Source organism: Molossus molossus, unplaced genomic scaffold, assembly GCF_014108415.1.
Source record: "Molossus molossus isolate mMolMol1 unplaced genomic scaffold, mMolMol1.p scaffold_m16_p_10, whole genome shotgun sequence".
NCBI lineage: Eukaryota > Metazoa > Chordata > Mammalia > Chiroptera > Molossidae > Molossus > Molossus molossus.
The window spans coordinates 98,344,844-98,366,992 of record NW_023425345.1 but is presented as its reverse complement, the minus strand read 5'-3'; the positions used below and the strand labels follow the sequence as shown (position 1 = coordinate 98,366,992).

At 48.8% G+C, this 22,149-nt stretch overlaps 1 protein-coding gene across 3 annotated transcripts in view; it reads left to right on the top strand.

Moving 5' to 3' along the window:
- The first annotated feature begins 791 nt into the window (after positions 1-791).
- Positions 792-22,149, top strand: part of B3GLCT (beta 3-glucosyltransferase) — a 101,858-nt gene continuing 80,500 nt past the window's right edge. For all 3 annotated transcript variants that reach the window (XM_036252049.1, XM_036252050.1, XM_036252051.1), the window contains exons 1-2: positions 792-939; positions 14,576-14,625. In XM_036252049.1, the coding sequence (XP_036107942.1) occupies positions 876-939; positions 14,576-14,625 (114 nt within the window). In that variant the 5' untranslated portion in view covers positions 792-875. The remainder of the gene's footprint in view (positions 940-14,575; positions 14,626-22,149) is intronic.

The window sequence follows — 22,149 nt, the reverse complement described above, 5'->3', positions numbered from 1 at the left end:
GGGGAGGCACAGGGGTGCAGAACCATGAGAGGGGTTTGCAGTCCTTCCTTTGTAATTGCTGTCCTCTTCAGTCCACCACATGACCTACTGGGGACAGCCACTGCCAGGGCCCCCACTCTTCCTAGCAGGAGGGAGTCCCTGGCCAGTCCCACGGTTTCCACAGTCACTTGACTTCTTTGTATTGCGATTAATTAATTTTTATCAGACGTTTTGAATTACACCTTTCTCTTCCATTATGGTGAATGCTTAAAATTACATTTACACAAATTTCTTTTAAAAGCCAAATTTTAGTCCTAAGCTATTGGCCAAATCCATTAAAAAATGGATATTAAGTAAATTACTTGAGCTGACTAAAAACACCTTCATCAAAGTAGACCACTGGTGCCATGAGTATTAAGAGCTGAATTATTGATTTTGAAATAGCAGATGGTACAATAGAGGGAGGAAAAGTGACTTCCTCCCCGCCCTCCAGCCCCCCCCCCCATCACTTCGGGGGTCAGAAGGGGAACTACTGATCTATTGTTGGAGAGCCAGGAAAGAGAGGTGACAGAATGAGGGTAGAGGATGGGGCTTAGGTAAGGGAGAGGGAGGAAAGGGAGGAGTGGAGACTAGTGTCAGAAGGTGCCCAGGTCAGACGCCTGGAAAGAGGGCGCGGAGAGGCCCCCTCTCTGCCCACCTAGGGCCAGGCAGGCGCTGCTGGCGCGCACACGGGCGCTCCCGCTGCCGGCCGCCAGAGGGCGCGGGCGGAGCCGGCGGAGGGAGGGGAGAGTCGCGGAAAAGGGTCAGCCGGGCTGCAGGGGCGGCGGCGGCGCAGCTCCGCTCCCCGCGTGTCTTGGTCCCCGCGCCCACGCACGGCGCGCAGCCCGGCTGCCCGGATGCGGCCGCCCGCCCGCCGCCGCGCGCTCCCGGCACTGCTTTCGCTCCTCACCTGCTCGCTGGGTAAGTAGCGGGCGGGCGGGCGCGCGGAGGGTAGCGCCAGGCGATCGGCACTGCTGCCACCCCCTCCCCCGCAGCAGCGCCCTCTCGCGGCGTCCGGGGACCCGGCTCCGGGACACTCCGCCCGGCCCCTCTCGGCTGCCCCGTCCCCGCCACGGCCGGTCCGCCGCCCGCCTTCCGCCTCCTTCCGCCCGGAGCTGGCCGCCGGCCGAGCCGCGAGCGCCGGGGGTCACTCCCACAGGAAGCGCGAGTAGCTCTGCGACTGCGAAAAACTTTGGAAGGAGGGACACGGGTCCGCCCCCTGCCCGCCGCCCGCCGCCCCGTGCGCTGCCCTTCGCGCGCTCCCCGCACCTCCCCGCGCGCCCTCGTGCGCCCCTTAGCGCCCGCCCCGCTCCGCGGCTCCCCTCGTCCCCTCGCGCGCCCCGCACCTCTGTGCCCTTCCTGCCCGCACCGGCCGCACCGCCCGTGGGCCTGAGAGGCGATGCCCACGTGTCCGCTGACCCCTCTGGGGCTCACTGCGTGGCCTGAGGACTTGCCCTGGCCCCCGAGGCTACCATGCCAACTTGGCACCCGTGCCCCCCACCCGGATTCCTTCACGAGGAAGGGCGGGCAGCGGCCTCAGCGTGGGCGGCCCTGGCACGCGGGAAGCCTTGCGGAGCCCTCCCCAGATCGTGGTCTTTATGGGGAAAAGTGGAGAACACTGCTGGAAACAGAGCTGCCCGACCTGCTGCTGTCATGTCCCCGCCCGTTTTTCTGCCAGTCTCACGACAGCGTGTTCTCCCCTTTATCATAACTGATGTTGATAAAAGTTTTTCTTTAAAAATAATTGTAATTAATTTTCATGGTGAGATTTGTTCAAGTTTGAAAACTTGGGGGGAAATGATTCTCTTTACAGTGTTCTCGGGGCATTGTCGTCCAACCCAGCCTAAGAGGCAGTAATTTCAGATTTTTAGAAATGGCAGAGTGGTGCAATTTCGGAAAAGACTGCATGTTGTTTGTTGCACATCGCTGCTTGGTAGCCACCCCGAACCTTTGCTGCTCATTGTTGCTTGGATTTAAGCTCTTTGAATAAGGACCTTATTTTCGCACCTCTGGCATTTCTACAGGTGCTCAGTGTGGGATTAATTGGTAATTAATTGCCCACACGAGTGATTTAGTAAGCGACAGTGTAATTAAAAATGTGCGGGCACCTTGGGCAGAAGGCTGGAAGGGACAGTGGGGAGCCACTGAATTTCGGGAAGGTCTGCTTTAGCGGAAGGAAGTGCTTTGCTAGGGCAGCCCGGGGAGAAGGGAGGCTGGAAGGGAGTGGACTGCTAGCTAGCTGCATTAGTTGGCCTGCTGCCTGGAAGTTTTGCACTTAACCAAAGCGGGTGGGTGGTAGCTGAAATTGGGATTCTATTTATAGCCTTGCACTTTATAATGCTGTCCTGGGAATATCAGGTTTGTATATAATACAGTCAACATATGGGCTAAAAGGCACGTTTGTATTGCTTTGTGGACCTATTTTTTATTGCCCTTGAGGGAATAGCTGCACTGCCCAAAGTTGATACTGTATGCTAAAAGACACTCAGAATGAACTCAAATGTCAACACATTTTTTAGAGATTTCTGTTAGCATTGTGAAGCTGTCAGATAAGCACAATAAATAAGACATAGACTCTATGAAAAGTTTTCTGAGAACTGGCTTTGTGAACTGGCTTTCATGCATTGGTACAGACAGGAAGCTGTATTCTTAGAGGTCTGAAATAAACCATGAATTTATTTTATTGAGCTCTGCTTTGATGTGGGGGTGGGGGTGGGGGTGGGGGTGGGGGTCAGGGTGAGGGGTGGGCACTCTGCAAAGCTTGAAATCAAGATTCTTGGAATCTAGCCGAAACAGAGAAATATATAGGAGTTCTGAGGCATTTGGATACTCCTGATAGTATTTAAAAACACCTTAAACCTTCCCTTATAAGATTGGCCTGACTTTATATAGTTTATTTCCCCCACAAATTGTAGCAAATTCACTAGAGAAAAGTCCATATAGAAAATTTATTTTAAACCCTTATGATTATACAGACAAAATTTACTGCAATTTCAGTTCTCAAGTCCAGTGCCAGTTCTAGAATCAGAGATTTATTCTAGGTCAGTTGCTGTGTGGATTCTCTATAAAATGAGAGCCATAGACTAGATAAAATACTGGAACTTGGCCATCTGTTCCAGTTTTAACATGCTATTGTACCAAAGGCTGCTATCTGCCTACTCAATAATCCTTAGCCCCACCCCCCCCAAAGTCTCTGAGATAATCAGGAATATTATGGACTGAGTCCTTTAAGTCTTAGCGTGAAGCCTTAATCCCTGGTGTGACTGTATGTGGAGATAGGGCCTTTAAGAAGGTACTTAAGCCCTGGCCAGTTTGGTTCAGCGGTTAGAGCGTCGGCCTGCGGTCCTGAGAGACCCGGGCTTGGTTCCCGCTAAGGGCGCGTACCTCGGTTGCAGTTTGTCCCCGGCCCTGGTTGGTTGTGCGGGTGGCAGCCATTGGATGTGTTCCTTTCACATCGATGTTTCTCTCTCTCTCTCTGTTCCTCTCTCTCCCTCCCACTCTACCTGAACAAAAAATGGAAAAATGTCCTCGGGTGAGGATAAAAAAAAAAAAAAAAAAAAAGAAGGTACTTAAAGTTAAATGAGATCATAAGGGTGGGGTCCTAATCAGTAGGACTGGTGTCCTTATAAGAAGAGGAAGAAATACCAGGGATGCATGCAGACAGCGAAAGGACCATGGGAGGACACAGCTAGAAGATGGTCTTCTACAAGCCAAGGAGAGAGGCCTCAGCAGAGACCAGCCCTGCTGACACCTTGATCTTAGACGTGCAGCCCCAGAAATGTGAAGAAATAAATTTCTGTTGTTTAAGTGAACTAGCCTGTGATTTCTTTTATGGCAGCCCTAGCAGACTAATAACACAGAGGTTGAAGGGAAGGGTGGAGGGATACTGGTAGTGGTGGCAGTGAGTCCAATGGGGTTAGCCAGGGAGTTCTCTGTAGAGATTTTGGGGTGGGTCTTGGTAAATCTTATTAAAGGCAGTTGGCCCAGCTGGATGCAGGCCTTTTTTTTTGCCATTGTTTTGTTCTCCTGGTTATCTGTTATGTGAATTTGATAGCTGGAGCCATGATGGCCATCTTGTGACCATAAGGTGACTTGACAGAAGCCAGTGGTTAGGATGGTAGATCAGAAAGGATAGCAACCACCTGGGTGTCAGATGGATTTGGCACACCATTCCAGCTAGCCCTGCATCACCTATTGCCAGACTTGTATTGCCTGAGATTAAAGATAAACCTGTCTTATTGAGCAGCAATTGTTTGAGTTTTCTATTAATGCAGCCAAACCCAATCCTAATTGGTACAGTTGTGAAGAAGCTTATTTGAACCAGTAGTAAAATAATAGAGATTCAGTTTTATCTTTCTTATCTCTGTTTCTGCTCCGTATGGGTCAAGATTGTACATTTTAGCACCTGCCAACATTTGGGATAGTTTTTATTCTGGGCCAGGTCTTGCTCAGATTCATTTTACTCCAGAGAGGCAGACGTGTTATGACACCAAGAGTCAGACCTGACTGTTTTTGTATGTGTGTGTTTAAAGTTTTGATTTTTAAACCCTCCTTTTATTTCTTAGGCAGTGCACAGATATTACTGGCACCAGTTTTAACCATCTGGTTGAATTCATTGTCATCCACGTATCCCAGGACCCCCGAACTGGCATGGCCCCCTTGATCATGAATTTGACCCAAGGGAGTTTGCTTGTAGCCAGTAGTCAAGTTGTGTGTGTGTGGGGGGAGCAATGTGATGGGAAGTGGGAAGAGCCTCTATTTCAAATAGGGGTGAGGTAGGGAGGAGGTGTTGGGACCCTTTTGTTAACTTCCTCTTGGGCAAATGTGTGGACCTACTCTTTGAGCAAGTCCCAATAAACTGACCTCAGTCAGGACACGAAGGACCGGGTTTATCCTTCTCAGTAGGAACATTTAAAGCAAGCATACTTCCTAGGCACAGGAATTACTCATGGGGATGTTGCAGATGTTACACATTTTGCCTCCTTTTAGCATTGGTGTGATCCATCTTTGGTGCTGCATAGATTCTTGCCTAGGAACAGTGTACAGGAGTGTTAATTCCATCTCTCCCAATAGAAAGGATAAGTTACGGTGAGCATCGGGTTCATCAGACCCGTTATTGATCCAGAGGCTTCCTTGATACCCTATTTCAAAGCTCAGTTCACTAAAGCCACTCCCAAACAAACCCGGTTCCGGGGAGGTGGTGATTTGGACTCCTAGAAAAGGTTAGCAATTTAAAAATGGTATCAAAATAGTAGTAACGTATTCCTATATTAAAAGTTTCATCCGTTTATTCAAAAAGGGTTGAGGATCTACTGTGTGTTAAGGATTGAGGGTATTGCAGAGAGAAGGCAGATCTAGTCCCTTTGCTGCCTCGTGGAGCTTGGAGTCGGGAAGGGAAGATGACAGTAAGTACTAACTACACTGGAAACTGACTGCAGCTGTGCTCAGTGCTGTGGCCGGAGTTCATTCTGGGAGCTCTGTGGCTGTAGCCTGGAGTCAAGTTCTCAACAGGGGCGGTCTTGGGGGAGGGCCTCCCGGAGTGTTTGGCCTTGTCTAGAGACTTTTCGGGTCTTATGGGGTAGTTTGGCAGGGAGTGCTAATGGCATCTGGAAGTAGGGGTGTTGCTGAACATACTGCAATGCATAGGACACCCCTCACCCCCAAAGAATCAGTGATCTGATCCAAAATGTCAGTAGTGCCGTTGAGAAACCTCAAGAAAGGCTTCCTGGAGGAAGGGACGGCAGCCCAGACCAGAAGGGGGAGCGGAAGTCAGGCAGTGGAGGGAGGAAGGGAGTGGGCCTGCAGAGAGTAGAGCTTGGTGTTGGAGGAATTGAGTGAGAAGGGGCTGGACTGGAGAGACAGAGAGGGGCTGGGAAGTCCAGTGGAGGCCTGGTTATGCAGGGCCTTGGAAACCAGGGTGAGGATTTTGGACTTTGTCCTTAGAGCAGAGGGAAGCTGTTGAGCGTTGTCATAGGAGAGCGACACGATTATATGTCCCCTGTAAGATGTCCCTCTGGTTGTCTTGAACAGGGATTAGAGGGGCCCTGTGTGGAGGCGGGGAGCCAGTGAGGCTGCTAGACTCTGCTCCGTGAGAGATGATTAAGAATCACTAAGAAACATGACTGATGGGTGCACTGGGTACAGGGACAGCTGTCTACAGAGCAGTGAGGTCAGGGAGGAGTCACAGGTTTCTGCCCTGAGCCATGGGCAGATACTGGTATGGGCACTAGTGGAGAAAGTCTGAATTTAAGCAACAACAACAAAAACTTATTGTAGTTATATGTATAAGTAAAATGTATCACCTTAATTACTTTTAAGTGTACAGTTTTCTGACTTTAAGTACTCAGATGATTTTTCTAAATTGTACTTTTCGAAGGCAGTGAGGATGATGCTCTCAGCTTGGACAAGTTGAGTGGGGTGCACGTGAGGTGTTCAGGCACCACGTCAGGTGGGTGGTTAGATCTGCGGGTCTGAAGCTCAGAGAAGAGGTCAGTTGGAGAGAAGGTTTGGGGGCAATTTGAGTAGCTTTTTTTTTAAAGAAGAGCCTTGATTGACAAAATCAATTTATTTAAGCCTTTATTTTAAATGTGTGTGTACCAAAGATTTGGTAGAAGTTGGGGAGGAGACTCTCTATCTGTATGATGTAAAGCTACAGGTTTAGGGGAAAAATTGCATTAAAATATCAAATAAGTGTTGAGTGTATTCAAGTGTAGCAGTGCCATTTTTCTCCTAGGGCTGTGACTTACTGTTGCTCCTGAAAGAATATTTTATGATCAGAAGAGGTGATAGGCTCTTTACACATCTTGCTGCATTTATCTCTAGATCCTGAGGGCATCGATGCAGGAGCTTGTTTTCCATTTGTGAGATGAAGGGAGGGAAGGCAGGTAAAGAATGACCAGGGCTTGTTGTGAAAATAGGCCTGTCCTTTCCCTGGAGGCCTGTCCAGCCCTTCACCCCAGTGTGCACCAACCTTTTGCACACAGGAGTATCACCTCAGTGTCTCACAGAATCCCCTTTGGGGCCCCTGTTGAAATACAGATTCCTGCGTTCCAGATCTTTCTGATTCAAAGATCAGAGGTGAGGCCTGCGGATTTGCCTTTCCCACAAGGCCCAGGTGAACTGTATGTACTGCAGGTGCAGGGACCGTGCCCGGGCAGCCCTAGGCCCAGGTGTACAACTCCATGATTGCTAGTTCTTTGCCTTGAACGATAGTAGGGGCTTTTTGGGAGAGGGCAACAGAGGGAGGCGTAGCCTGGTACTCAGCTGTCAGGCGTTTTGTCTGCTGGGGAAGGGAACCAGGAGCCCCATAATTCAAACTAGAAGCCTTTCTCCGGTTCCAGCATCGTTTGGCAGATGTTCAAATGCTTCTGGAGGGACTGTCGTGTGTGCGTCATGAGCCTCTAAAACTAGGGAGTGGGTTGTTACAGTGAAGGATTTTGGACACCAGACAAGTTCCTGTAGGCATTAGAATGTCACAGATTGTGGGTACCGTGGAGCCAGTGGTCCTGACGGGTGCATTTAAAACCTACCTTTTGTATGTCAAAAGAAGATACCCAAAAGGTAGGCATGAATCGTGTTTTTATGAGGTAGCCTGACTGTTAATGGTTCGGTGAGATCCTGCTCTGTGGAGGAGTTATGCAGCGTGTGGTATGCTGTGTTTCCTTTTGCCCTCCTGGACCTCGCCCGTGTGTTCTGGAGCGGCCCTGTGACCTGGGCCGCCTCTGCCGCTTACCTGTGCCTCAGCCTGGTTTGGATCTCGCCTGCAACTCTGTTTGAGTTGGAATTCTCTATCTTTCTTATTCTGAGTGCTCTTGGGTTCTCATTTCATTTGTTTGAATGAGATATGACTCAAAGACGCAAATGACCTTTTTCTTTAAAAAATATATGGTTCTTGCCTACGTATCCCCCCTACCCCCCCTTTTACTGTCCTGCTTGTAAATGCATTTGCCCTGTGGCACATAGACTATATTGGTCCTGGCACACGTTATTGCTGAGTGACTTTCCCTGACTTCTTCGATAAAACAGGAGACGTGTTTCAAGTTGGGGTAGAGGGTGGGCTCAGAAGAGGAGGGTGTCCCATCTGTACACTCATTGGCATCCGTGGGTGGGCGGCCAGCCTCCTGGCACTCCCTCTGAAGTGGCCCTGTCACCGTGAGCACAGCAGAACCCAGGGAGCCAGGGAACTGGAGAGGGGTTCCCTGATCCCAAACGTTGTCCAGGGAGCCAGGGAACCAGAGAGGGGTTCCCTGATCCCAAACGTTGTCCAGCTCTCTACTTGCTCTGGTAGCAGAATTGTGCTGGCCTCTTCCCCTTTTCCCAAGAGTTTGGTATTGGTGCCTCTGTGGCTTTTCCCAGATCCTGTCCTGAATTTGAACATGTGATGGCATTTCATTCTCGGTTGATTTCTCCCCTTTACGGGAAGGGAGGCAGAGGCTTTGAGAGGCCAAGTCACTGGACCCACGTTGCTTAGCTGCTAGCAGCAGAGCCTGGGTGGATCCCAGGTGGCACGAGTCTAGACTCTGTCTCTGACTGGTGACCTCATGATATAACAGTCCTGGAGCCGAGGTCTCCCGTACGTCTTCCCATTGTTCTGTGAACTTAAGGAGAGAGGTCCTTAAAGGAACATCTGAGGAGCTCCTTAAAGAGTGGCTTCTCCCTTGCTTCTCCTCTCTGCCTGGCTGTTCCTTTTTGTCTCCTTTGCAGTTTTGTCCCTGAAGTATGAGGATTCCCTTACTCCTGTCTCCTGTCCAGCCTGGGACTTCAGCCCCACCGTGCTGTGCAGACAGTGAGCCGGTGACTCTCCTCACATACCTCTGCGCTGAGCGCCACACCTGGAGACCAGGCCGCTCCTGCATATTGGCACCTCAGGGTGTTGGGAACCAGGCTGAGTTTCCCCACACACGTCACCCTCCTGTATTCTCTAGCTTGTGATGGCAGCCCAGTATGCCCAGTCCCCCCTTCTGAAACCCGAATCACCTATGCTCATCTCTCTCTCTCTCTCCAACCCTCTGGACTGTCCCTTCCCCGCCCACATCCACCCCTAGGAACTGTCTCCAAGCCTGTCCATTCTGCTGCTTTAGTCGCTGTTGCTCACAGCCCTGCTGTGCCCGGGCACTGCCCCCAGTCAGCCCCTTTGCTCTCATTGCCTGGCTCTGTTAGCTTCCCAGAGGCACCTTTGTGTCTTTTTGTTCCTCCCATAGCCCACCGCCCTCCCACACCCCTCCCACCAAGCTCCCGTGGCCCGCCCACCGCCCTCCCATACCCCTCCCACCGCCCTCCCGTGGCCCGCCCATGCACTACCTCTAGAAAGCTGTGTAAGGCACACATCTCGACGTGGCACTTGCCTTCTGAAAAAGCTTCTGTGGCACTCAGAATACAACCAGACTCCCTGACACCAACCCCTTTCAGGACACGGCCATCTCGGGCCTCCTCTCATCCAGGCCCTGACCACCCCTCCGCTCAGGTGTCTGTGTTCTGGAAACGCTGGACTGTTTCGAGGCCTCCTTGCTCTTGTCCTTGAAGTCTCTGCTGCCTGGACCTGACTTTCTCAAGGCCTGGGCTGTCCTGACTGAAATCTTTCTCTCTGCTGCCCTGCTCCGGTGAGGTGCCCTGTCTCCACCCAGGGGCTCCCTAGGGCCTGCCCTCAGCAGGACTGCCTGGGAGCCACACTTCTGTGCTTGACATTGACCGAGGGTCCCCTGTAACACTGTGAGCTCCCTGGGGGCAGCTCATCCCCCTTCTTCCCCACTCCCAGCCTCAGGTGTGGCTCAAGTGCCCACACAGCCACCTTTTGATTTCCTGTTGAACAGTTGAAAATATAAATTCATAACAATAGTGATAATAGCTGCTAACACCCCGAGCACTTAGCAAGTGCCAGGCCCTGTTCCAGGAACAGTACACTCGCTGAACTCTGTGATCCTCAGCCACTGCCTGCAGGTCCTGGCTCAGCCCAGGGAGAGGGACAGGGTCTCTGTCCTGTGCTTGGGCGCGGAGGGAGGGAGGTGCTGCCCAGCGCGTCTGTGAGCCCAGGGACAGTGGCTCTGTCCCCTGTTGCTGAGCCAGAGTTTGTTTCTGCACCCTCTGCTGCCATGGATTATCTTCCAAGCAGGTAATTGGAACCAAATAAATTGGCTGTGGGCTGTGCATGCTGGAGCTTAAGGCCCCCTCCGGAGGACCCGGAGTGCAACCTGGAAAGCTCCAGGGAACGGAGCTCCGGGTGGAGCTGTGCTGGGTGAGATGTTTTCTAAGTAGGTCACAGGAAAGAAAGTGAAGCCCCAAAGGCTGCCTCCCACACTGTGTCAAGTGTGCGACCCTGAGCCCTGCGGGGGCGCCTGCTGACAGCTCCCGGTGTGTGCTGCGAGTGGGTCCTGATGCCAGAGCCAAGGCCACGTGGTTTTCTCCCCATTCCTGGTTCCTGTGCACATTCGCACCAGACACAGACCAGACTGACGGTCTGTAACCGGATTCACCAGCAACCATAAATCACCCACTGGGCTTGTCATCCATGCCTAGCCCTTCTTAACGCACTTAATCCTGGCAGCACCCCTGGAGATGGTGGTTGTTGTTATTATTATTATTATTTGCATTTTATTTGGTTTCCTGTGATAGCTGTTTCTGGGAGAGTTTAGGAGGACAGATCAGGGAATGGGAACAAAACAGAGCGAGGAGCTAGGAGCTACCCTTGTCTTTCCTACGTAGGCACAGGGTCCCGTGCTCCCTCTCAGGAACAAGAAAAGATCGATTAGTGTTGGTTAAATGCAGTGCAATTAATTCCTCTCCAGTTTTCTTGCACTTCAGGACTTAGGGGAGCCTATAAATCTTTGTCCCCGGTTTGTTGTAAAATCTTGATTTATTTCCCACGATGGGTGCGCTAACACATTTGTTGGCTTGAATTATTTAAAGTTATCATGAGAAGGGTCTTATTTCTATTGCCTGCCTTGATTTGCACTTTACATATAGTTCCCTGTAGCAATTCACAGAAATTCATGTTGAAAATAGAAACGGGAAAATTACCTTTAAACAGCAGTTTGACATCTAAGAGCATGAGTTACCTTGCAGTATTTCTCCTACAGTACTGTGCCTTCAGGCCAACTTTCCAGAAGGATTTTCCCCACCGAATCTGGAAATTTGTGGGAGGCCAAACATCTCTCTCTCTCTCTCTCTCTCTCACACACACACACACCTGGAGCTCCTAGGAGCCCCTTTCTTTGCTGGGGTGGGGACACTATCCTCCCCCTGTTCCCCCCACCCCAGGCAGAGGGTGTTAAACTAAACCCTGAGCTCTAGGCAGAGTTATCCCAGGTGCCGGGTGATTCCTTATCTTCCTTGCTACTTTTTCTCACTTCCCTCCTCTATGTGTACCGTTTCTCTTTCATTTCCTCTAGCTGTAGATTCCATGGTAGGAATTCCGTAAATTCATTCATTATCTTAAGACCGGAGGTAATAACGGTATTGTGTATTTTGTATCTTCCAAATGCATTTGGTTTCTTGATGAATTTGTGTTTAGATTATGGAAGCAAAGGTAAAACCAACTGGTAGTCTTTTCATATTCATCTAATGGGGATGATCTTGCTCGTATGCCTGAAAGTATTCTGATGTGTTTCTTATGATATTGACTTAAATGTTATGTGATTTACTTCTGTCGGGGGAAAAGTTGTTCTTACTTTCACAGCAGAGTGATGGGGAAGAAATGACGAGTTTTTTGTTGAAAGAATATTGAACTGTGGGCCAGTGTATTTTTGGAGAGAAGGAAAATGCTTGCCCTGTCCTCAGCCTTGTCTGAATAAAGGCATGGGGTCTGGAGTGTGGAGGCAGGATTTGGAGAATCTACTTGATTTATTGGGAATATCTTCTTTTTATGTAACTCCTACTTGAAACAGTAACATCATCAAATCATATTAGCTGCTTATCTATGAAAACTGATGTGTTAATCATGTTCAGAGCTAGTACCACCAAATAAAGACACTTTCTTCAGTAGGGGGTCTACATTCTAAAGGGCCAGGGGCTTCTGTGTTTACATAGCCACCTGACCTTGCAAAATGGTGACAAGATGAAGTGCTGGTTATTAGCGGACGAGTCACTGCGCGTGTTCAACTGAGGTTATTTTTCTGTATAGAGAGTAAACTCTCACCCAGAGAGCTTTGTTCACGTTTGGTATGAGGACTTGATGGGGTTGGCAGATGTGTATTTTGCCTTCAGAGTTGTGTATTAGATTGACCAGGTTTTATAGCCTGCAAGTTGTTGGAGTATCCTATTTTCTGAAATCCTGCGGTGCTGAGTGAGGGTAACATGTTGTGACCTCCCTGCGTGACGTTTATTAATAATTCTGTATTCGACGTCTTCTTGAGGACTGTACGTGTACATGCTAGGTTGGAGGTAAATAACCCCATATTAACCACCCCCCTCCAAAAAATTAGGTACCTAGAAGCAAAATTTAAATGGTTAAAGGGTGTTTGGTATTAAATCTCTCTTTCTTCTTAAAGCTTAATGAGTGATATGGGCTGTGCGTGTGTGGGTGGGTGTAAAAGTGAGGAAGTAGGTCAGATCCTAGTGAAAATAAATTAAGGTGGCGACACTAAACTGTTTCATTCTGCTGGGTTGATGTTGCCTAGTGTAAGAAATAGTCAGCCCTTACGTGATGTGACCCCGGGGCCATAATGGAGACTTGCATTCACTCATTCATTCACTCATTCGTTCATTCGTTCCTATTTATCACTTGTTAAATATTTATTGCTCTTGTGTATGCTGGCTGTGTTCTAGGTTCATGGGCAAACAGTAAATAAAACCACATCCCCGCCTTCATGGAGCTTACAATGAACTAATATATAAGGCAAGCAATAAACCAATAAATGTATATTATGGCAGTGGTGGTACGTGCTCTGTAGGAAAACCAAGCGGGGCGAGGTGGAGTTGGGATGAGAGGGGGCTTCTGGAAGGCCTCCGGTAATATTGGCTGTTATCTAAATTCCACACGTAGAGGCTCGTTTGACTCACATTTCAATTTCATGCTGCCTCTGGAAATGTCATCTGGAAATGGAAATGATTAAAGCACCTTAGTGATTGGCTTCTTAGTGTGACTATGTTTTAGATTATTTCCCTTGAGCAAATGTTAATGGAGAGTTGGAGGCAGTGATGCCTGGGGATGGGGCTGGCAAGCTCCCGGGTGGCGAGGTCCTCTCCTGCTCCTGTCACCCTGCCCCCATCACGCCTTGTGATTTATTTCTGCTCCATGGCGTTACCTGTCCCACCCTTGAAGTGCGTTCCTGGTCGATGGCATTGCCTGTTTTCCCGGGGAATGCTGTGATTAGGATTCCATTTTGCCCAGTTGACCTTCCTGTTTGGTTTATTATTTTGCTTTAAATTTTCAAAGTGTTATTATTGTTATTATTAATGTAGAGCCTAGATGTGTCTCGAGGCAGGGATATCTTTATTTATGGGCTCTGACTCGGAACATTAAATCACTGTAAGTGGGGAATGGCTTCAATTCCTCCCGCCCTCCTGGCCCCAGGGCTTCAGTGGGGCTCCTTCCAGCGCCCTGCATGCAGGGAGCAGTCTGCACCACTCTGCCCAGGATCCCCGAGACGGTCCCTGAGCGGTCCCTGGAGCCCGACTTGGCTCTGTTGCTGCCAGACTGTGAGGGCGGGGATTTACACTTCTTCCCCCAGATGCTCAGGAATTCCCCTTTGCTTAGGAGTGACAAGAAAAATAGCTGAGGTGTCCTAAATTAAATTACAGTGGCAAGCGAGTGAGAGACAGAGATGAGAGAATTTAAACAGTTGATAGCTGTGGGCCAACTAAAGGTAGACTGCTCACCTTCCTGAGTGAATGCTGGGGCTCCAGTCCACCTGCAGGCTCTGCTCCGACCAGCAGACACGGCGGGAACTCCGGGTCTGCCCACCACCCATCAAAAGCGTAAATATTTCTCCCTTACAGGCTATTCTTCCCAGCACTGCCCCCCTCCCCTTTTCCACCCTCTATCTGTAGCCAGTGTCAATTCTTTCAGAACAGCTTCGGTCTTCCTTCCCTGAAACATAAGAAACAGAAATGCCCCTCAGCTGCAAGACAGACATGCTGGTCTTCTCCACCCAGCCCTGTTGCTGGTGCCTCGGACCGCGTGGCGCGCCCAGGGCCGGTCCTCCTCTTGCTAGTGTGTGGCTCAGGGAACCTTTTGTTTTCAGAAGAGCTTTTGGCCATGAAAGTTGTTTTGTTTACCGTAGGGCACGAGAACTGAGGTTTCAAAGAAGTTGTGTTCTGGGTGCACCTATGCTGTGGTTTTTAATATCTACAGACCACAATGGCAAATACAGAATCTCACTCCTGCCGGAGTATTTCTTTAGTTTGGTGGCCTGAGAGTGTTGGCTTTGCACTGATAAATGATTTTGGGTCTGGAAATGAAGGCGGCCAGTGGTACTAGTTTGTGGCAGTGCAGCTGCTTTTAAACATGAGTAAAATATGTCTTGTATCATCATTATTTTTTTCATTTTAAGCAAAATTGTTCAATGTGAGACTAAACCTTAATGGCGAATTTTAATATAAACATGTTTCCTTTTCCCCCCAGCTTTTACGTTGGCTTCTGAAGATGTAAAGAAGGAGGTCACGCCATCTAAGGTACTGATTCTGATGATCAAACCTACTCTTCCCGTCTGAGGCTCGCACGTGATTCCTTGAGTGGGAGCGTCCTGATTCCCTCTTTCAGTGGTTATCAGGTTTCTTCTTTTTTTAAAACGAATTTATGAAATGTTGGTCAACATAGAGTTTGAATCCCCAGCAGCAACCAACAGACAGGCTGGCTTTTAAAAACGTCCTTTAGTAGTTAAAGTATATCCACTAGGTTTCAACTTTCATTGTAAGGAAGACGATGTTCTGTTGTGAAGTTAGACATGTTCGAATTTTTGCTTGGATACAATAGTTTTCTCCAGTTGTACCACATCTGAACCTTGGGTTTAATTCTTCCAGACTGTGAAAGGATTATGCTGTGTTCCCAGGGTCGCCAGAGCCTGAGTGCCCCTCACCTTGAAGGTGGCACCATGAGAGAGCATCCTGGCACTGGCCCGGAGACCCGACTCTGCACAGTCAGAACCAGAAGCAGCCCTGGGGCCCCGATGGAGAGGCGACGACACTCCCCCAAATCTCTGAGTGGCTGCTTTGCCATCATTTTATCATTGGTTTCGTTCCAGATCCTCATCTGAATTTTACCGTGTGGGCTTTGTACAAGAGTAGTTTAGCATATGACAAGCAGAAAAAAATACTTTAAAATGTGAGCTGTTTTTGTCATATTAATTAAGGCTCAGTCAACTCTATTTTTTGGCCCCACAATTGGTCTAAAAGCATTTTTAAATAGAATGTTTCTTTTATCTGTTCTATCTTATGGGATTTCTTCAGGGGAAATAATACTTCCTTAAGGTTTTAAGATCCTTTATGATTAATTAAGCATTTTCAGACATTTAATTTAATTTAATCTTCTCGATGATCCTGTTACTGCTCAACAGAGCAGATATTCTTACATATAGCTGAGAAAATTTACCCTAAGAGAAGTTAAGGGTTTGACTGAGGTCACTTGACTCTGAAAAGGTGAAGTCAGAATCCAAAATTTCTGAATCCTTGAGTTTTTCACACAGTAATTTTATAGTACACAGCTGTGTACACTATAAAATGTGTGTGTGTGTGTGTTTGGCAATAATGAGCCTTGTTTATAATAAATTTAAAGTGCTACCCAAGGTTTGTTAATAGGGAACTAAAATTTTATGTAATAAATTTAGAAATTATAGCACATACTTTTAAATACAGGTTTTACATAATCTTTTCAAATGAAGAAATATATGTCTCCTTTGCCTTGAATATGTAATGTAAATCTAAATGTAGAGCTAAGGGAATCCTGTTTCAGTGTCATTTTTCACTCAAAGGAATGAAAGCCCTTGAAGAAGGCCATTAATCCCATCTGTGCCCAGGCCACAGCGCCAAAAAACCGTAATCCCACGGAGAGAGGTGGTGATGAACCGTCTCCTATAGACTGTACTGGAGACTGGGAGACAGGAGGGAATGTGCTGTCCAGGGTCCTCCAAAGTCTGTAGGTGGCTCGGAGACAGGAGGTATTTTTTGCTGTCACATCAGGTAAACATTTAAACAGGGTCTGGCACTGCCCTACGTGGTGGACACGCACATGCGCACACGCACACTCTTCGAAGCAGCTTCCTGAGACGAGGTACAGCTCTGAACAATAACCATGTGCATTTGGGGTTCTCGTTCGTTTATCTGCCCTGTCACTGCTGCTCAGAAGCCTCCTGGGCTCCCCTCAGCCCGCTGCTCACTTGGTCACATGCCCCAGAACACTGGCCAGCCCGAGCAGAGCTGGGGGAACTTCCCCAAACTTGGTTCCCTGCACTGTGCTGGGTTTCGACCTGCCCATTTTCAGGGAGCCTGCCCTCTGGGCCTTGGGTGCCGTCTCAGCCATGTGTCTGTTCAACCTGCAGTCAGGCTTGGCCTTACATCCTATGGTGACTTGTGACATTGAGTCCCATATGACAAGGAGTTAGAGCTAGACACTGGAGCCATACTGCACGGGTCGTATGCCTTCACCAAGGCTGGCCTGCCCTGGAGCTTACCGAACCTCTCTGTGCCTCAGCGTCCTCAATGAGAGGGGATAACGGGGCCTGTCTCAGGAAGCTGCTTCGAAGAGTGTGTGTGTGCGCATGTGCGTGTGTGTGTCCGCCACGTAGGGCAGTGCCAGGCCCTGTTTAAATGTTTACCTGATGTGACAGCAAGAAATACCCTGTGCAGCCTTTCAAAAGGAACCTAAACAAGTCAAAAAGGGGAACGATGGACCTTACTGCTTTTATCAGTTAAATTTCTTTTTTATTTTTATTTTATTTTTTTCCTTTATTGATTTTAGAGAGAGAGGAAGTGAGAGGGAGAGAGAGATAGAAATATCGATGAGAGAGAACATGGATTGGCTGCCTTCTACACTCCCCCACTGGGGATCGGGCCCACAACCGGCGACCTCTTAGTGCATGGGTCGATGCTCAAGCACTGAGCACACCGGCTAGGCAGTTAAATTTCTTTTATGGTGGTAGTTGACTGGTAGTTGACGTGACATGATGATGAATGAGTGGGAGCCAGCAGTTATGGAGCATTTGCTTTGGGCAGACACTGTGCTCAGCATTATATGATCTAATTAAACCTGGTTGAGTGAGTGTTGTAATTATGGTTCCTGTTGTACAGATGAGAAACTGAGGCTGGAGGTAGTGAGTGGTGGGGCGGAATGAACACAGGCCCGCCTTACAACAGAGGGCTCCAATGAATGCACCCTGCTTACTTCATTTTACCAGACTCTCAGGACTGGTGGTGGCTGTGGGTGAAAGGGGAGAAGATGCCGCTTTGCCCCTCTTCCTTTGTAAAGGATTTCATATTAGATTCTCTTGAGGATGTCTGATTTTCTTTGAATGAAGGATTTATAAACGAAGCCTCACCTAAATGGATTGCAAGGGTTCAAATCTATGGTGCCTTAAAAAATAACACTGGACAAAGGGTGCGTTGGATTAGTCTTTTCCTGGCAAGAGCGGGAACTGTCTGTGGAGTAGAGATGTTAGGAACAGACCTCTTTCTGATCCGAGCAGCAATTCAGTGGGCTTGTGAAACGTTGGCAGGGAGCACATTTGGCCTGATGCTGATAGTGGAAGAAACATACGGCAGCAGAGATAATAAAACAAACCACATGTATCTTTTTTCTTGGGGAGAACTAAGCCTTTCCACGAGGGAAGCCGGAGACAGAATTTTGAACGGTCTGGCAATTAGTTTATTTAGTCTAATTTTCTTTCTCAAAGGGGAACTTACTCAAGACGGCTTTGGTTCCGTTTCAGTTCACCCAGTCCAGCTGTTTCGTGGATATTTGATTTGTTCTGTTTACAAGTTGAGCCTGGAAATGGCTAATTGTTTGCTAGCTGTCGTGTCAGCCAGTCGGCGTGGCGGGGCTCAGTGACGAGGAGAAAGCCACAATTCTGGTGGCTCTGCTTTGGTTTCACGCAGATCTCCAGTGGAAGAAAGTCCAGTGGGATTCCAGCTTGAAGTTACTAAATCTGAAAACACTGGGTTCAAGATATTGTTTATCTTTCCACTTGATGAAGGTGACTGTTGTATTATCGGAAAGGGGACCTGGCCCAGAGCTGTCTGCAGTAGTGTGTGGGTTCTTGACTTCGTGCAGGGCAGAGTTCACAACACGAGTCCAGGTGATTTGAGAGAACATTTATTAGAGCTGGGGACAGTGAAACAAGGAGGGGCTGAGGGTAGAAGATGTAGTAGGAGAGAGGCGAGGCAGGGCTGCCTTGGCTCCCCAGAAATGTTATAGGAGAGAAGTGAGCCACACGGGGCTGCATGGGCTCCCTGAGAGGTCCGAGAAGGGGGCCTTGGAGACAGGTTCAGGGGTTAGGCCCAGACGAGTTGCCACTGCCCATTGCTCCCCTGGTTGCAGGTCCCCTGCAGACCCTTAGAGTTCAGGAGATACATGCCTGTGGGGTATAAAGAGGGGGAAGGGAAAGGTGTGGGTGTACTACCTGGAGAGAGAGGGAGCAGTGGTGTTTTGGTTTTTAAAGGCTGGGAGTTTAGGGATGGTCTTAGGTAGGTCTCAAAAAAATATTCATCAGTTTTCCAGGTGTGCCTTTCAGAGTTGTAGTCTCTACTGATCGGTTAGCACCAGGGCAGGGGGTCCTTAGTCATTGTAGCTGGTCTTGGTGTCACCCACCTGGTTTTGCTGCTTTTCTGGGCCTGGAGCTGAAACACAGCGGAGGCCTCGATGTTATCTCTAGGGAGGAAAGGTCAGAGGGTCGAAGCCGCAGGACAGCACTATGCCAGGGGAAGAAAGGCCAGGCTGGGGCGAGGTCCGGCGCCAGCTTTGCCCATTGCTAGCCACCCAGGGCCTTCTGTCCCGCGACCTTTCTTATCTGGCTGTGACTGCTCGGCCCGTTTGTTCAGCTTTCTGTCTCAGTTTCCCTATTCCGCTTGCCAAGGAATTTTCCCAGCTTCTTACTATCCTGTCTCAGTTGTAGGTATTATTTTTAGCTTACTCTCAAAATCTGTCTGCATCAATGATGCCTGTTTTCTGCAGAATACCTCTGGAGGGGGGCTGGAGGTGTGTTCTCATGGGGGTGGGGGTATAAGAAAGGGACATGGGAAAGGAGTCGAGAGACCTGGGTTTTCATCCTAGTTCTGTGGCTAGAATGACTGTTGAACAGTGAGCGAATCCTGCCTCTTTTCCGAGCCTCCGCTCTCTCATTTGTAAAGGGGGGTGTTGGATTGGATCATCTTCAGTGCTGGTTTTTAAAAACCGTGGTAAAATACACATAACATAAAATTTACCATCTGAACCATTGTTAAGTGTACAGTTGAGTACTGTTAAGTAGACATGTATCGAGCAGGCAATCCACAGAGCTGTTCTCATCTGGCGGAACTGACTCTCTGCCCGCTGAACGCCAGCCCCCGGCTCCGTTCCCAGCCCTGCAACCAGCGTCCTACTTCCTGTCTCTAGTAATTTGACTATTCCGGGTGCCTCATCTGAGTGGAATCCTACAGTGTCTGTCTTTTTGTGACTGACTTATGATATGTCAACCTGAAAAGGAAAGGCAAGGAGAGAGGCACAAGAGTTTGCCAGGAATCCAGAAGAATAAGCTATTGGGGAAGCACTGATTTAGGCAGAAGCCCAGAGAGTCTTCTGATTAGGAGACAGAGGTAAGAGGTATTTTGAAAGGGGGAGGGGAACACTTGCATTAGCAGAAGGAAGGCATTTCTGTTGGTGCAGATAAGCTAACACAGTGATGTTCTAAAGAATGTTTTAAAGTTTCAGTCCTGTAGCCATCAGCCCAGTGGTCGTAATAACTGCTTTCTTATTATCTTGGCAAACTTTTTTTTTTTTAACATAATGTTGCTGTAGGCCCAGTACAAAGGTTATTTTGCCCTGCGTTAACTTTCCAAGGTTTGAGGTGTGGATGCGCAAGGCAGTTCCATTTATTATCGATTGGTCGCCTCCTGCATGCCCCCCACTGGGGATCTGGCCTACAGCCTGGGCATGTGCCCTGACCAGGAATCAAACCGGCGACCTCTTGGCGCATGGGTCAATGCTCAACCACTGAGCCACACTGACCGGGTGCTCCAGCTCCATTTAAAGTGGCTCCACCGCCCTTGCTGGTTTGGCTCAGGGGTTAGAGAGACAGCCTGCAGATGAAAGAGTCGAGGGTTCGATTCTGGCCAAGGGCATGTACCTTGGTTGCAGTTCATCCCCAGCCCTGGTTAGGGTCGTGCGGGAGCAACCAATCTGTGTATCTCTCTCATGTCGTCTTTTTTTTTTTTCTCTCTCTCTCCCCCTCCCTCCCACTCTCTGAAGATAAATGGAAAAATATCCTCAGATGAGGATTAAAAAAATAAAATGAAGTGGCTCCACTGATACTGTTTTGTGCATCACTTAACATAACGTCCTCAAGGTTCATCCATGTTACTGCACGTGTCAGAAATTTTTTTTTTTAATGCCCAATAGTATTCTGTAGTATGTATAGACCATATTTTCTTTGTCCATTCCAGTATATTTAGATAGAAAATTTCTAATTTTCCATGAGCCTTCCCTGGCAGCCAAAGCTGGGGCCTCCCAAGGAGCAGGCAGCTTGGCCAAAGCAGCAGGTTCACGGCGAAGAGGAGGGGCCCTCTGGACCCAGGGCAGAGCTCCTTCTCCGAGGGCGGGCTGTTCTCCCAGCCACGAGTGGCAGTAGAGTCTGGAGGACATCCCGAATCCACACGTGCTCACTTATGACATGACCTGGCTTTGGTTCCCACATTCGCAGAAGTGGGTTGAGCTTCCTAGTCTCTCTCTCTCTCTCTTTCACTCTCTCTCTGGTTCTTCCAGAGTGTATGTGTTTTATCAGGAGTAAGTAAAGTGTCACTTGATCAGAAGTGTGGCAGACAAATACGTGACTCTGGGGTCGTGCTCATCCCAGCGGTGTTTCTGTTCTTGAGACTGGTGATTTCAGGAGTTCCCCTGTGCTTTGCTCTGTCCTCTGTCTGTTGTCACGTTCCTTTGGCATTGTAAGTAATTCATCTGTGTGTCTTAGCTCTTACACTGCGTCCGGTTTTGTAGGTAATTTCGTGTTGCTGTCTGTGAAGAAGACAGGATGATATTTACCACTGTCCGGTTGTCATAATTATAGCCTATGGCGGTTGGAAGCCGGAGAGGACAATTAGAGAAAAGTCCTTGTCTGCGGGAGGGGACCATGGAAATGGCAGGTTTAGCTGCTGACACTTGGCGCTTCGTCAGACAAATCTTTTCTTTCTTTTTTAAAATAATTTTTTCTTTATTTATGTTAGAGAGAGAGAGAGATAGAAACATCGATGAGAGAGAACATCGGCTGGCCGCCTCCTGCATGCCCCCCACTGGGGATCAGGCCCACAACCTGGGCACGTGCCCTGACTGGGAATCGAACCAGCGACCTCTTGGTGCATGGGTCGACGCTCAGCCACTGAGCCACACTGGCTGGGCCAGAGACAGCTTTTCAGAGCTCCTGCCCTGATTTCCCAGGATCAGGGTCAGGTGTGTCTGTGCCCACGTCTGGAGTTCTGACAGGGGCCCTGCAGCTGTGATGAGTTCCCGGGATCCCCAGGCTGACCACCTGCAGAGCCCAGTATAGCTTCTCAGGCAGGAGAGCACATCGGACCATCCTCCACAGTACATTCGAACCCAAGCGCTGTACCTCTTCCCAGGGAACACACTACCAGAACTGACATTGTCTGTGATGCGTTTTTAACGCTTAGAATTTACAAGTGTAAAAAAAAGAAACGGAACCACTTCAAAATGGAGTTGGAGCTGCCGGCCCAGCGGAACTCCCTTGCAGTTCTTATGCCTTCAATCTTTAGAGTGTTAGCACTGGGCTAAATAATCTCTGGACTGGGCCTAAGGCAGCAGTGTGTCCCAACAACTGTGTGCAGAGATAACCAAGAAGTAGTTATGATGACGACTGGACTGAAATGAAAAACATCGTTTAGAATGAACATCACTGTGTTAACTTATCTGCAGCCGTAGAAACAGCTTCCTTCGTCGGGTGTAGTCGCTCCCTTTCCTCTTCTCATTGATATCCCTTGCCTTTTTCTCCTGACTGGACA